This window comes from Augochlora pura, chromosome 3 (genome assembly GCF_028453695.1).
Source record: "Augochlora pura isolate Apur16 chromosome 3, APUR_v2.2.1, whole genome shotgun sequence".
NCBI classification, from domain to species: domain Eukaryota; kingdom Metazoa; phylum Arthropoda; class Insecta; order Hymenoptera; family Halictidae; genus Augochlora; species Augochlora pura.
The window spans coordinates 2,062,316-2,075,817 of record NC_135774.1 but is presented as its reverse complement, the minus strand read 5'-3'; the positions used below and the strand labels follow the sequence as shown (position 1 = coordinate 2,075,817).

Genomic DNA, 13,502 nt, shown 5'->3' with positions numbered 1-13,502 from the left:
TTTTTATTACTTTATCGGATTTTCAGTTTATTGAATAAATATCGAATATATCTGGTGAACTTGAACGCCGAATTGACATTGGCTGTCTTCGAAAAGGAAAGGGCATTCCCGAACCCCCCGCAATTTAATATGCATCTCGTGACCCGAGTTGCAACAAAGTCATGTGCGAGTTGTAAATTTCGCTGGATAAAATCTACCTGCCCCCGGTGTTCTACGCGCTCGCAACAGGTTGCGCTCGGGAGAGAGTGCTCGATTTCGATGACAGTTTCTCGCGATAAAAAAAAGGGAAAGGGAAAGAAAAATCACGAACAATCCGTTAAGGACGTCGCGGACTTCCAGGACACCGTGTGCCCGCGGAGGTCCTCGCAACCGACGACTTCATATCGACTCGCGAGAGTGTCGGGCCTGGTCTAATCGCGTCGGCGGATCCGCGCGCGATAAATCCGCGGGGACTTTAATTATTTCGCGAGGCGCGTAGCCGGGCTAGTTTGTTCCACGGGCAGGCGGCGGCGATGTTTAATGAAACAAGGATCGAGTAATATTTGCACGTGCACGATCGGCATTAGTCTTCCTGATATCATCGTATCGGCCGGGGATCGTTCGCGGGCAACGAGACCAGCCGAAACTGTTGACGTCAGTGTTTCCACTGAGCGCGCACGATGATCTCATGCCGACTGCATACAACCGTACATTTCTCTCTCTCTCTCTCTCTCTCTCTCTTTCTCCCTCCACACCTATAGCAACCGCTCGCCTTTTTCGCATGTGCCAATGCACGTAAGCCCGCATATTGTGGAATCGGTCGATGCAACACGTGCGCGTTTGTCAGCTTCTTAGAAAGCCGCGAATAGGCGTTTCTCGTTGCATGCATAATTTCCTGGGCACAGCCGGTATCCTTCGCTCTTCGACGACAAATCGTCAGGAATGTCGCCGCTTACGGTTTTTAGTCTGCATCAAATACAGGATCGTAGACCGCGAGCCGGCGCGGGTCCGCTTTCCCCGGCTCGCTTTCTTCATTCACAAGCGGAGCAACTATCTCCCCGCTTATCGGTTTACTACGTTTGCTATCTCGTTTATTTCTTTGCTCGCGAAACTGGTCGGAATGTTTCGTTAATTTTCCATGGTGTTTCATTGGATTTCATTCATCATTTTGTGTACCCTTAATGGCTCTTTATTTCATCCCTTAATTTTGAAAAGTAGCCTCCAAGAGTTCGCATTACATTTTATTAAATTGTGCCTCCTCGAGACATTTTACTATAATTATTTTTCATCGCATCTATTGTAGTATAGTATTTAAAATATACCCTTCTAAGCCCCAGCCATTTGTAACGCACTGTCAATATGATTTCAGATTTTTCTCGAGTTCTCTAAACGATGTAATGACCGCGTGAAATATGGAGCGGATTTCGTATATTCTCGACTCCTAAAAGAACCACTGCACTGAATGCAGTCCTTATCAACTGTCCTTATCAACGCTTTCCTTTAATACGTTCATTATCAGCGCATCGATGATTACTCAGCGTGGTAATAATCGAAATCCCGATCGGCGATTGGCTCGAACCTCGATCGAGAGTTCTCGCCACGGTTCCCGGAAGATCCACGACTGAATAGATCCTGTTACAGCACCGAGGAACGCGGCGGGCAGAATAAATAGCCGTGTATCGTGGATCGCGTCGGTGGGGGGCTAGGAGCCGCGATGCAGTTTCCGTAGGTTGCGTGCAACGTGCAACGTGCAGCGGGCGCGCGACACGCGTGTATTTCTCGCACGGCCCGGCACTGACACGCCGCGACGAAACGATTTCAATAAACAGGCTTGATACACACGTACATACGTGCGAAGTGGCACGAATGCTTTTTTCCCCGGCGCGGGGGCCCCGGCTACGTGCGTGGGCGGCGGCCGGGTTTCGCTTCCCTATCGCACGTAAAAGCCGAGATAAACGTTATTTAGAATATTTTTTCCCGCGGTCCTCTCTCGCGCGCGCGCAACACACAGAGAGAGAGAGCCGCACGCTCGTCGACGGTGAATGAAGCCGTCGCGGCGTAATAAGACCGCGGAGCGATACTCTCGCGCGTCGGCTCGACTAAGAAGAAGAAATCGCGGACGTCGATTCCTCCGAGAGGGGACTCCGCGCGAACGCGGATGTTGCTCTCTCTCTCTCTCTCTCTCCCCGGCCGCTTGGACGATCGTCGCGTAAACTCGCCCGGTGAAATACGGCGACGTTGTTACGTTAAACGTCTTGGAAATTGCGTGTAACGCTCGCCGCCCCGTTGTTTCCTATCGCGTGTAATTTAGATTGCACGTCATTCCGCGTTTATTTAACCGTACCAGCACGCGCATTACTTGCGCCGCGATACAACGTTTGCGTCACGGGCGTCCCGGTGCACACGCTCGAAACGCGGCATTCTTTTCGACCGCGTATACGCTGCGGCGCGCGATACGTACGTACGTACGTGTATCTGATTGGCTGTCCGGCGACCGTAAGCCCAGCGAACAAATAAAGCCGTTCGAATGCGACCGCGCGCGCGTCGATCGCCGCGTTCTTTTGTGTAAACTCAGCCGGCCGACGATAGCGGCTCGCGTGTGCGCTCCTTGAGAAGCCTTTGATAAATAGCACCGGGAAACGTTACGTGCGAGATGCGAGCCCCGGAGAGATGTCGAACAACTATAAATTCGTCTAACCGGCGATGGTTACGCTTTCGAACGCCTCCGTGTCCTTCTCGCGATATCACAGGTTTCTACGCCAAATCGGCTCGCGATTTTTCCTCCCGCGATACTCTTGCTCACTGTCCGATTAAAAGGATCACTGTACTGCTGTGTACTTTCTTATAGATTCCTTGCAATTTCCTCAAGGGATGTATATTATATTATATATATATATATGATACCGAGCAGTTCATATTTTAAGCTAATAAAAATATTTCTCCAAAACATTTTATTTTGCAGAAAAATTTATTAATCTTGTCCAAAGTGCAAAAAGGGTATATTGCGAGGGCTAACAAGTCGAACCAGCGAATCAGGATCGCCGTCGCGGCTAATTCCGGCGCTCTTATTAATCGCCAGAAGGGGAATCGAAAAAAAAAAAGAAAAGAAGGAAAGAGAGGTTGTCCGTGGCGCGCAAAGTTTTCCTTAAACCGGAGGACACGTTTCGCTCGTTAAGGGTCCGGACGGATAAGTAACGGCGGCGCCCGGGCGTCGGCGGAGTGGTTTGCTCGGGAAAGAGAAAGAGAACGAGAAAGAGCGTGTAGAGGGGAGAGAGGGTTGGGATCGCGGGGCTGGAATTAAATAAAAATAAAACGCGAGATAATAACGTTAGCGAAGGAACCGAGAGCCCAAGACAAATAGCCGAGGGAAAACAAAGCGTATTATAAATACCGGGTGACAGGACGAGGCGGGCCTGTTGGCGCGGGGGTGGGCAGCGTTGGGAGCAGAGGAGGGTTGGTTTTCAAGCGGGACGAGAAGGAGGAAGGGGTCTCTCTCCCTCTCTCTCTCTCTCTCTCTCTTTCCCTCTTTTTCTCTCCGGTTCTCTCTGGCCGAGGACGACACCGCGCCGGTGGCCGTGTCGACTCCTGAGAGAAAATGCTCGGAGGAAGCGATGCCCCCAGCATTTTTGCTACCTGCGGACACAATGAGTGGCCGGATTTCTTTTTCCGCGGTCGTTACTCACCCTCCGTGCCGAGGGATAGTATTCTTATCCAGCCGGAATTACAAATTTCAGACACCGAGCCCTTGTGTCCGACAGGACTCTGACTGCGCGTTATATTCCTTCTTTCTCCGACGATTCCCGAGCACCCGGCCACCTCACTCTCTCTCTCTCTCTCTCTCTCTCTCTCTCTCTCTCTTGCTCTCCTCTTTCTTCCTCGACTCGCTCGCTCCCTCAAGCACGCGCGCGAGCACGCTTTGCCTCGCGCGTTCCTTTACAATTCCGCTTCCTCCTCCTCCTCCCTCCCTGCCCACCGCGAGCTTCTTTTCTCTCTTTTCTCATTTATTTTTTGCACGCTCGGACAGAGAATGGACTAAACGCGGAACACCGTCCTGTACAATGCATACATATGTACGGGGCTATGGATCTCTATGTATACTCACACTGGGACGAGCGTGGCCGCGCGGGTTCAGCTGCCAAGGAACCGCGGAGGGTTGAAACTGCTCCTTTCCCCAGGAACTGTTGTCGAACGGGTTCTCACCGATGTGTCCCTGAAATCATAAGTCACCGTCAACATCGCCAGTCACCGCGGTCCACGATCGTTTACTTACGGCGCCGAGATGTCATTTATGAGCTACTCCGCATTTCTCACACTCTCAATAAATCTTATATTTACGTACACACTGTAATATACACGTTTTTCTTTTTCTGTAGCAAGCTTTGTAGTGCTCATAGAGATTTTAACCCTTTGCACTGGAGCGGTGACTCCGAGGCACCACTAAAATTGTTCTATCACGTCTCAAGATAATTTTTAACCTCTTACACTATTTCTCCTTTCATGCTGCGATGATTAGCACTTATTCGTACTTAATAATGCTCCTAATAGGATCAGACAATTTTTGCTTCCTGTATTCTCTTCATTTAACTTTCTCTCTATACTTTGATAACAGAAGAATTTATTTTTACTTCAGAGCTTGCATAAAATCTTCGCCGCGAGTCTGACTCGTTATTCTAGCGCAAGGGTTTAAATATTGAATTGTTAAATAGTGAAACTATTGGTATGAGCGACAAGAATCAAATTCCTATGCACAAAAGTGCACTTTGTTACATAGAATGAAAATAATGTGAGCCAGAAATTTTATTTCAGATTCACAGTTAAAATGTCTTCGACTGCAAAAGGTTAATAACTTATGACGACAATAAAGATCGTACTTTAAGAATGAAATAGCATCGGGTATAAAGGGTTGACGCTGCGAAAGATGTCACAGGACAACTCGTCTTCAATTCGGTCGTTAACCCGAGCGCTGCAACTTCTCTTCATTCTTGAAGAGCGCGCAGAGGGGACGCACCTGACCCGAATGCACCGGGCAACAATTATCGAAGGCTGACGCGCCTAATGACCCGTTAACGGAGAGCGGTTTCCCCGGTAAAATATTCGCTGCTCCACGCGGTTACTTTTCCACCGCCGCCGGTCCGCACCCCGAAGAAAACAGTCATCGATCTCTCTCTGGGACACGGTTTAAAAAGTTTTTTTTTTCGGCGCTCGTTCGCGCGCGGCGACGGGCTTATTTTTGTAATATATTCGGGCCCCCCGCCGCACCACCCCCTTTCTCGACTTTGCACCCCGTAAGCCTTATTTTTCTTTTAACTTTATTTCTAACCTAGAACCACCCGGGCCGGGCGACGGCAAGGTGGCACGCGCATAAATCACCCGGTATAATGAGAACACTTCGTCTTCGAGCGACTCGCCCTCTCGGTCGCAGACGCATCCCTTACGGGGCCCGGCTATTATATCATTCTTTACCTCGTCCTGGATTTCTGGTTGCCGCGATTATATTAATATTCGTTTGCACGGCACCTGACTCGATTCACGGCGCCGTCTTACCCCGCTCTCACGGGCCAATCCCCGCTTCGTCACCGAATTTTATTGCTCGAAAAACTGATCGGATTTTTTAGCCAATTTTCCATCGCGTTCCATTTGATTTAATTCATCGTTTTGTGTACCTTTAACCCTTTTGGTACGAGCAGTCTAGCTATCGTGGCACTCTTACTATACGAGGCTCTGCGCTGAAAATTCGCACACGGCCAGTCCTTTATATAAAGATTGTCCTAAGCGTCAAATAAAAACTATGCTCAATGAAACAGTGTTTTTTTTTTAAACAAGAAATGTTGCTTCCAACTTTAATATTAAAAGATATGAAATTCTGTTATTTATACAGGTTAGCACGTATATATCTGGCGCTCGTACCAAAAGGGTTAATGTCTCTTTATTTCATCCCTTAATTTTAAAAACTAGCTTCCAGAAATTCGCATTGTATTTTACTAAACTATATCTCGTCGAGGTATTTTACTATAATTATTTCTTCATCGCATCTATTGCAGTGCAGTAATTAAAATATATCTTTCTAAGATGCAGCCATTTCCAACGCATTTTCGATACAACTTCACATTTTCCTCGAGTTCTCTAAATGATGTAACGACCGCGTAAAATATGGAGTATCCGAACTGTCGAATGCGCCCGGCAGAATTTGGCCGCTCCCAATAATGCAGCTGTGCCGATTTAATCAAATCGCTTCGCCGCGGTATAATTAGCCGAAATTTCTATCCTCGACCTATTGCGCAAACCCCTTGCGAGAGGGAAGACGCGAAACTTGCTCCAGCTTCGTGGGTATCTGCGTGTGGGCGGAGGCGCAACGCAGAGGCCCGTCCGTCCGAGGGCAAGGAAAAGGGTGACTTGAAGCGTGACCAAATTCGGGGTTATAATTAGCGGCGGACGGGCGGGCGGCGATCCGTTAATCGGCGGACAGGAATTCGACGCCTAATCGCGTTAGAACGAAAGAATAGATCGAGCAAATAGAGTATGAATCATGGATCCCTGCATAATATCGTCTCGGCTCGGCAGATATAATCTGCCGCTATATTGCACGCACACACGCGGCTCGGCAGCTATTTTCCCAGAAGATCGAAGAAGATACAGATGCTCTTAGCCAATATCGATTGCATCGCAACGAGAGAGAAGAGGAAGAAGAAGAAAAAAAGAAGCGCGCGGTCCATTATGAATTCCAACGATCCCGGTATATATTCCCTCGATCCACGGTGTTATAAATATTCGACGCGGAGACTTTCACGTTATAGGCCCCCGTTCGGCACTGTCTACGCGACTATAAACAGTAATGTACGCGATCTAACGGCGGCCGCGCGCGTTCCCATTGGCCGATGAGTCAGTCAGCCGCGCTGCTGAACGTTTATACAACTTAACAATTATAGACGGTGATTTATCGGTCCGAAAATTAGGTGGAATTGCGTTTTCACCGGTAAGCGTTTTATTGTGCCGGCTAAGCAACGTTTATACAGCGCCTGTTCGATACATTTTTAGAACCCGACGCGCCCCGGCCGTCGTTGTAAATGCATAAATTTTCGTCGGTCGCTAATGACTCTCGCTCGCGCCGCGCTCTCACGGACTCTTGTTAATTATTGCTCCTATCTAATTCCTTCGTCGATTGCCAAACGGGTAACGGTTTACGGTATCGCGACGCTATTAAAAGGAGGTTGACAGAGTCGCCGTTGTTAACCCTTTCGCTCCGAACGACGGATTTTTCCGTCATCTTTATGAAAACTCGCAGAGCCGAACGACGGATATATCCGACATACCGGTTTTTACCACACGGTCTAATTTTTTGGATTTCAACGCCTCTTGCAATGGATGCGTGAATCTTTCGATGAAACAAATAAACGACACACCGCTCGAATTATATCTGTTATATCTGCATTTGTCGATTAGCACTGTGTTACATGCCACGAAGGGATAGAAAATCGAAAACGGGATGAGGTCCCATTCAGGAGTGGCGCAACGGCGCACTGAATCGCCGTAGCGAAAGGGTTAATATAATATGTATAAAGTGAACGCCGGTGATTCTCGCCGGATAATTATTTCACGGTAATATCGGTGACCGTTGTCACGGACGATCGACGCGGACACAGTCTCGGCGTTTCTGTCCCCGCGCCGTGAAAAACAGCGGCGCGCGGCTGCGGGGCTGCGGGGACGCGGCGTAAGGCAGAAATAAACAGTGGCGATGGAAAATAATGAACCGGATAGCATATATAAATACGCGGATGCTATTGAGGTACATTGTGCGGTTCATTTGCATGAGCCCGGCCACGGTCTCGACGCGCAGCTGGACATACACGCGACAAAAGAAACGCGCAAACAAAACACGCAACGCACCGACCGCGTCGTCGTTCCATTACACACACAAACACACACACACACAGGCGCGCGTACGTATATATACGCGCAAACATTCCCATGACCGTATAGCCTCCTATGGCATTGGACGGGAGACCATCCGACGATGTCGTCGTCGCGGTGTGCATCGTGCCACGATCCCCGTCCAGCTTGGGAATAAACAAACGTCTCTGCCGGTGCCGACGGTCGTCAACGTCGCCGTCGTCATTAAGACCGCGACTACGCGGCCGTTTTCTTTTTTTTCTCTTCCTTTTTCTTTTCGGTGTTTTCTACACAGCAATCGATTATCGCGTGTGACAAATGACGGAGGAAACGAGGCGTGCGAGACGCGCCGCGTTTTGCAATAAACCGCAATCGATAGTCTTGCGCGACGAACCGCCGAGGAAACGTGACGACGACGACGGAGGACGAGACGCGGGCGTAGAGAAAACAAACGTGGGCTGTTGTGATCCTATAGAGAGATTTTTCTAATCGAATGATCGAGGCGATCGAGACAAGTATAGCGTTGCACGATTTTTCATAGAAGCAAGTCGAGATAATATTTTTTATCAACCGAGAAGCACGAGTTTTTTATTTTTACTAACACTCGAGAGTGAAGTACAGTGATTAAGACGTGCCGGTGTTATGTTTGCATTAAGTATGACTGAAAAAACCGTCGCCGACGGAACATAAACACAAGTAGTCGGAAGAAGGCACCTTGAGTCACATCTATATTAACCTTCACACTGCTCTAAGTCATCTGGAATTTTTCTTTTTTAAATCAGGAGAAGACGACGCACAGTGTTTGTACTGTCGAAACTGTCTACGTTCAATAATAATTTATATTATTTATAATTTGACCGCGATATTCAATTCTCTCTTGAAAAACATGGTTTATCAGTTTAAAAATTCTTGAAGACTGCACATTACTTTTTAATGATTTCTAAGACACTTGTAGCAGTGTACAGGTGTCTATAAAAGTGATAATAGCTGCCTGACACGATAATAAAAAAATTTCCACCGTTCAATCAAAAAGCATCCAATAACTACCTCCTCTGACCACGTGACGAATGAAGGGCGCCCAAGATTGACTTAGCTTCTCAATCTCAGGAGTTCCTTAACCTTGGCAGACAATTCCGCAGTGTTTGCGGGGGACGGGCGACATCGTCGCTTCAGAGCGAACGGAGGCGTAAAAAGGGTATAAAATTAGTATACAAGGCGGCAATAAAAGCGATGATCGAGGAAGATTATTCGGGTCGGTTGTAAGACACTCGCAGACGGGGCGAAACGTTTTATCGGCCGTCACGGCGAGGGTGAAGCGGAGGGGAGGGGTCGGGGAGGGGTGGGGGAAGCGAGCACGGTGATTGTAATGATATTTTTTCGACGGATTTATGCAACGCGACGCGCGTCGTCTCTGTGCATAAAACGCATTTAAAATTCTCCGGGCAAACAGGAAAGGTGGCTCCTCCTGTTCCCTGCCGGATGGGAACAGGGCCGGTGGCGCGACGCCGTAGGAGCGCCGCGGGGGTTGTAATTGGCAATATCTATCGAATTTTACAATAAATCTCGCCGAGCCCCGAAGGAGAGCCGGCGCGCGGGGGTGGGCCGCGGCAATAAAACACCGGGTAGTATCGCGAGGGGCCGCCACGCCATGCACTTAACGACTTATCTTATCTTGGAATTAGGTCGCGGTTAGAACTCCTTTAATCCGCCGCGCCGGGCAACGGTGCTTCCGTGTTAATTCTAACCTGCGAATGATTAACTGTCCCCTTTTTTAACCGGCGCTGTCTCAATTTGCTATCAACTTTCCGATACGACGCTGGACGGCTTTGTTGCACCGGCAAAACAACCCTCGTTGGCTGAGGAAATTATTGACCATTATGCTGTAGGCAGAAACAGGTGACCAACACTATTAACCCTTTCTGGTGGAAATAATTTCTTTCTCTTTGTTTCAAAATTTGATTTAGTGTTATTTTAGAATTCCAAGGTCTCTTAACTCGGTGCATTGTTTTTTTATTCGCTTACTCGATTTTTATATAAATCCATAAAATATTAATTCTAATTAGTCTTGTAAAATATTTATACCACTAGATATTTTCAGGATTCATGACATACAGGAAAAACAACGATGCAATTACTGCATTTTAATTCGCCAGTTTCAGTTGGTTAAACTACTTCCAAGATTTTTGATTGTCTGTGACTTAGCACTCTTGGCCAATCATATCACTTAGCTACCAAAGCAAGCTATTTTTAGGACTACACGGCTATGCTTTTCCAGCGACTTCCGCGCATCCTTCGGAATTCGACATCGGACAGCGAGAAAAGGATTGGAGCGGCTCCGAAGATAATTAATTGGAACGGGAAGTTTGAAGCTGAAAGTATTTAATCCCCTCTGAAAGGGTTGAAGGGTATGAATCTTATTATTCGAGGGGAATCTTCTGACGGAGCTTCTCCGGCGTATTTTTTAAAACCGAGTCGACGCGAGCAGAGACAACAGTGGCCGAATTTTTTTGGAAATGTCCGGTAGTAAACGATTCGAGTAAATGTACGTGATATGAAACACTGCCACGATGGTGTCCCTTATTGAAACAGTGGCACAAATAATATAGTAAAAAATAGATAGACCATAGGAGAGTCGATGATAAAATTATACCGATATTTTTCGACTTCGTTCTTTATAAATTTAATCACATGAATGCTATTTTATAACAATATATCTTTTACTCTATATTTATATCTCCTATATTTTTTATTCATATTGAATAATTATTTCTAAGTTTTTTAGACTATGTGGAAACATCAGTCCATCGAATAATGGTATAATAGCAATAATTTGTTGCAACTAAGTTGCATTAAAATCTGTGCTAAAAATATAAATCGCTGATAATCTCGCACCCCCCGGAAGGCGTTCCGTAATAGGTGCATTTACCTTAGACCTCTGTTTCGTGCTCGCAGCCTGATCCGCTCAATTGATGCAGCCGGTGCGCGACTGTTGACTTCGTACTTTAGAAAGTAGGTCTGTCCGCGGTAAAACAGCGTTACGATTTATCTTCAGCTATCGTTCGCCATTGCAGCGAGGCCTTTGTCCTGCGCCGATCACCGGGCCTGCTCAATTATTCGTTTCTCCGCGTAGACTTCAAGGAACAGAGCCGAACAGGTTCTCGGTTCAATATTTGTCGAAAAGAGGCCCCGCGTGGTACTGTCCAAAAACGATCGCACGTCCAAACGAATCGAGTTAGAATTCCGCCTCACGCGTGGCACAACCACTTAACACCCGCGTGACGACCGTGTTTCCTCTTTTCACTCGAATTGCAACATCGTACGGCTAGTTTAGAGGAACAGGCGAGAAGATAAGAAAGGGTTAGGAATGAAAACGTCGACTCGATCTTTATCGATCTAATGAGTTTATTAGTCTTCTAATTAAATGGCTCTTGATTAAATATTTTTTAAATAGATATTTCCTAGTTAAATATCTTCTGATTTAAATATTTCCTAGTTAAATATCTTCTGATTTAAATATTTCCTAGTTAAATATCTTCTGATTTAAATATTTCCTAGTTAAATATCTTCTGATTTAAATATTTCCTAGTTAAATATCTTCTAATTTAAATACTTCCTAGTTAAATATCTTCTAATTAAATATTTCCTAATATTAAATAGTTTCCTAATTAAATATCTCCAAAACTATTGAAATTTCGTCACAAGTATTCTACCACGTTTTGACGACCATATCGAGCCATAATAGCACTAGAAACTACATCGTTCCATTTAAAAGAACTCTCCAAGCGGCAGAGAACACGGCGCACTTGATACCGTTCAAATCTTCCCTGAAACATTTCTCGCTGGCAGCAATAATAGTCGCGGAAATCGAAGTGGTAATACGTGGTAACCCACCCCGCGTGTCTCGACTATGGTCCCGCCACTCCAAAGAATTCTATAGCTTTCGGAAAGCGACTAATCGTCGGGAATCCGGCGCAGATTTTTTCGGACGGCGAAGGTAATCTGGAAAAACGCGGCGGAAAAATCCCGGTGACACGGCGCGGCGGAAAAGAGAGACTGGCACAGAGGGGAGTGGAAGAAAAAGAGAAAGAGAGCAAGAGAGAGATAGAGAGAAAGAGAGAGAGAGAGAGGAGGAGAGAGAATGGAGGAATTTTAAAACACAGGACGGTATTTGTGGCCCCGTCAATTTTTATCCTCGGCCGTTAAGTCGTGTAACGGCGGCAAATAGACGCGAGAGGCCGTGGCGTGCGCGCGCGCGCGGGGTCGGGCAAACGGGTTACGGCCGTGGGGGCCTCTAAAAATAAATATGTTGTTTATTCACAAGTAAACCGGATGCCGTTGTTTGCTTTGGAGCAAATTGTTTTGTTAAGTTTTGCCCGGCCGAGAGAGTGTGTGCGCGCGCGCGCTCGCCGGTTGACGGCCGGCCTGTGTGTGCGCGCGTGTGGGTCCCTGTCCTTGCCTGCGAAGAGAAAACGATTTACAGCGCGGCGGAGCGAGGAGAGGGGGGGAGAGGGGGCCGAGGAAAGAGGGGACAAGAAAGAGCGAAAAGGAAGAAGGAGAGTGTACACGGTGAAGTCAACCAGCCTCTCCTCTCTGTCCGTGCTTTTTCCGGCATGTTTTGCTCCTCCTGTTGCTAGATGACTCCAGCTGTACGCAGATACCAGCGCTAATAACCGCTGCCGGAAACACCGGGCTGAAACTCTGTCGAACGTCGACGACAATTCAAACATGCCGGGCTGCTGCTGCTGCTGCTGCTGACGCGAATACTTTGACTAAATGCGTGCGCCGACGTGTCGTCTAATTCGATTCCGTTATTTGGTCGTCGAGCGCTTCGTTCGCTCGGAGAAATTTTTAAGTTCAAGCGATTTTTAACCCGTTGCGCTCGAGTGCTGACTCTGACACTAAAATTGTTCTGTCACCTACTAAAATCATTTTTATAGCAACAAAGTGAAAGTACATAAAGACGATAAAAGGAATGAAAATTGTCTGATCCTTTTATTAGAAAATATTAAGGATAAGAGCTGATCAACGCGGCGTAAAAGAAATCGTATCGCAAGGGGTTAAGTAAACGTTTTTCGAAAAAATAGACTGTATTGAATAGTCGCGAGATTTAGTGTGTTTAGGAAAATTAAAGTGGCGGAGATTCTTTTAAAATAAAGACATAAAAACACGAAAGCGAAGAAACACTTCAAAGTGAAACCCGTGTTCAGGATCCATCTAATTCAATCCTCATTTTTGTTACTTCATCGTCGAGTACGCTATTCGCGTTGGCGCTGATCTTAGGCGATCCGCTGGTACACCGAGGAGAAGTGTCTACATTGTGCCGATTATGCTCTTCAAATAGCTAACCAGACATGTCCCAGCCAGAGGCGGGACCGCGGATTGTATTTTTAAGAGATTGATTCCCGTCCCAGATTTGCTTATCATTGGCGTGCTCCGCGTAATTGTTTCTCGAAGAGCAGGACCGTAACGGAGCCGGCGCGCTCGTGTACCACCATCGGCGAAAGGAAAGTGGCCCCGGCAGATTGTTTCCGAATAAAAATACGGTAACATCGCCGGCCGAACGGCTTGCAAATGGATACTTCAACGTTTTAAGCAGCGACACCGTAACCCGTGTTGTTTCGCCTCGCAAGCCGCGG

General features: G+C 47.1%; 1 protein-coding gene across 10 annotated transcripts in view; it reads right to left on the bottom strand.

Annotated features, from left to right (window-relative positions):
• Foxp (forkhead box transcription factor P) overlaps positions 1-13,502 on the bottom strand; it is a 294,667-nt gene that overhangs the window by 148,560 nt on the left and 132,605 nt on the right. For all 10 annotated transcript variants that reach the window (XM_078196985.1, XM_078196986.1, XM_078196989.1 and 7 more), the window contains exon 2: positions 4,082-4,189. In XM_078196985.1, the coding sequence (XP_078053111.1) occupies positions 4,082-4,189 (108 nt within the window). The remainder of the gene's footprint in view (positions 1-4,081; positions 4,190-13,502) is intronic.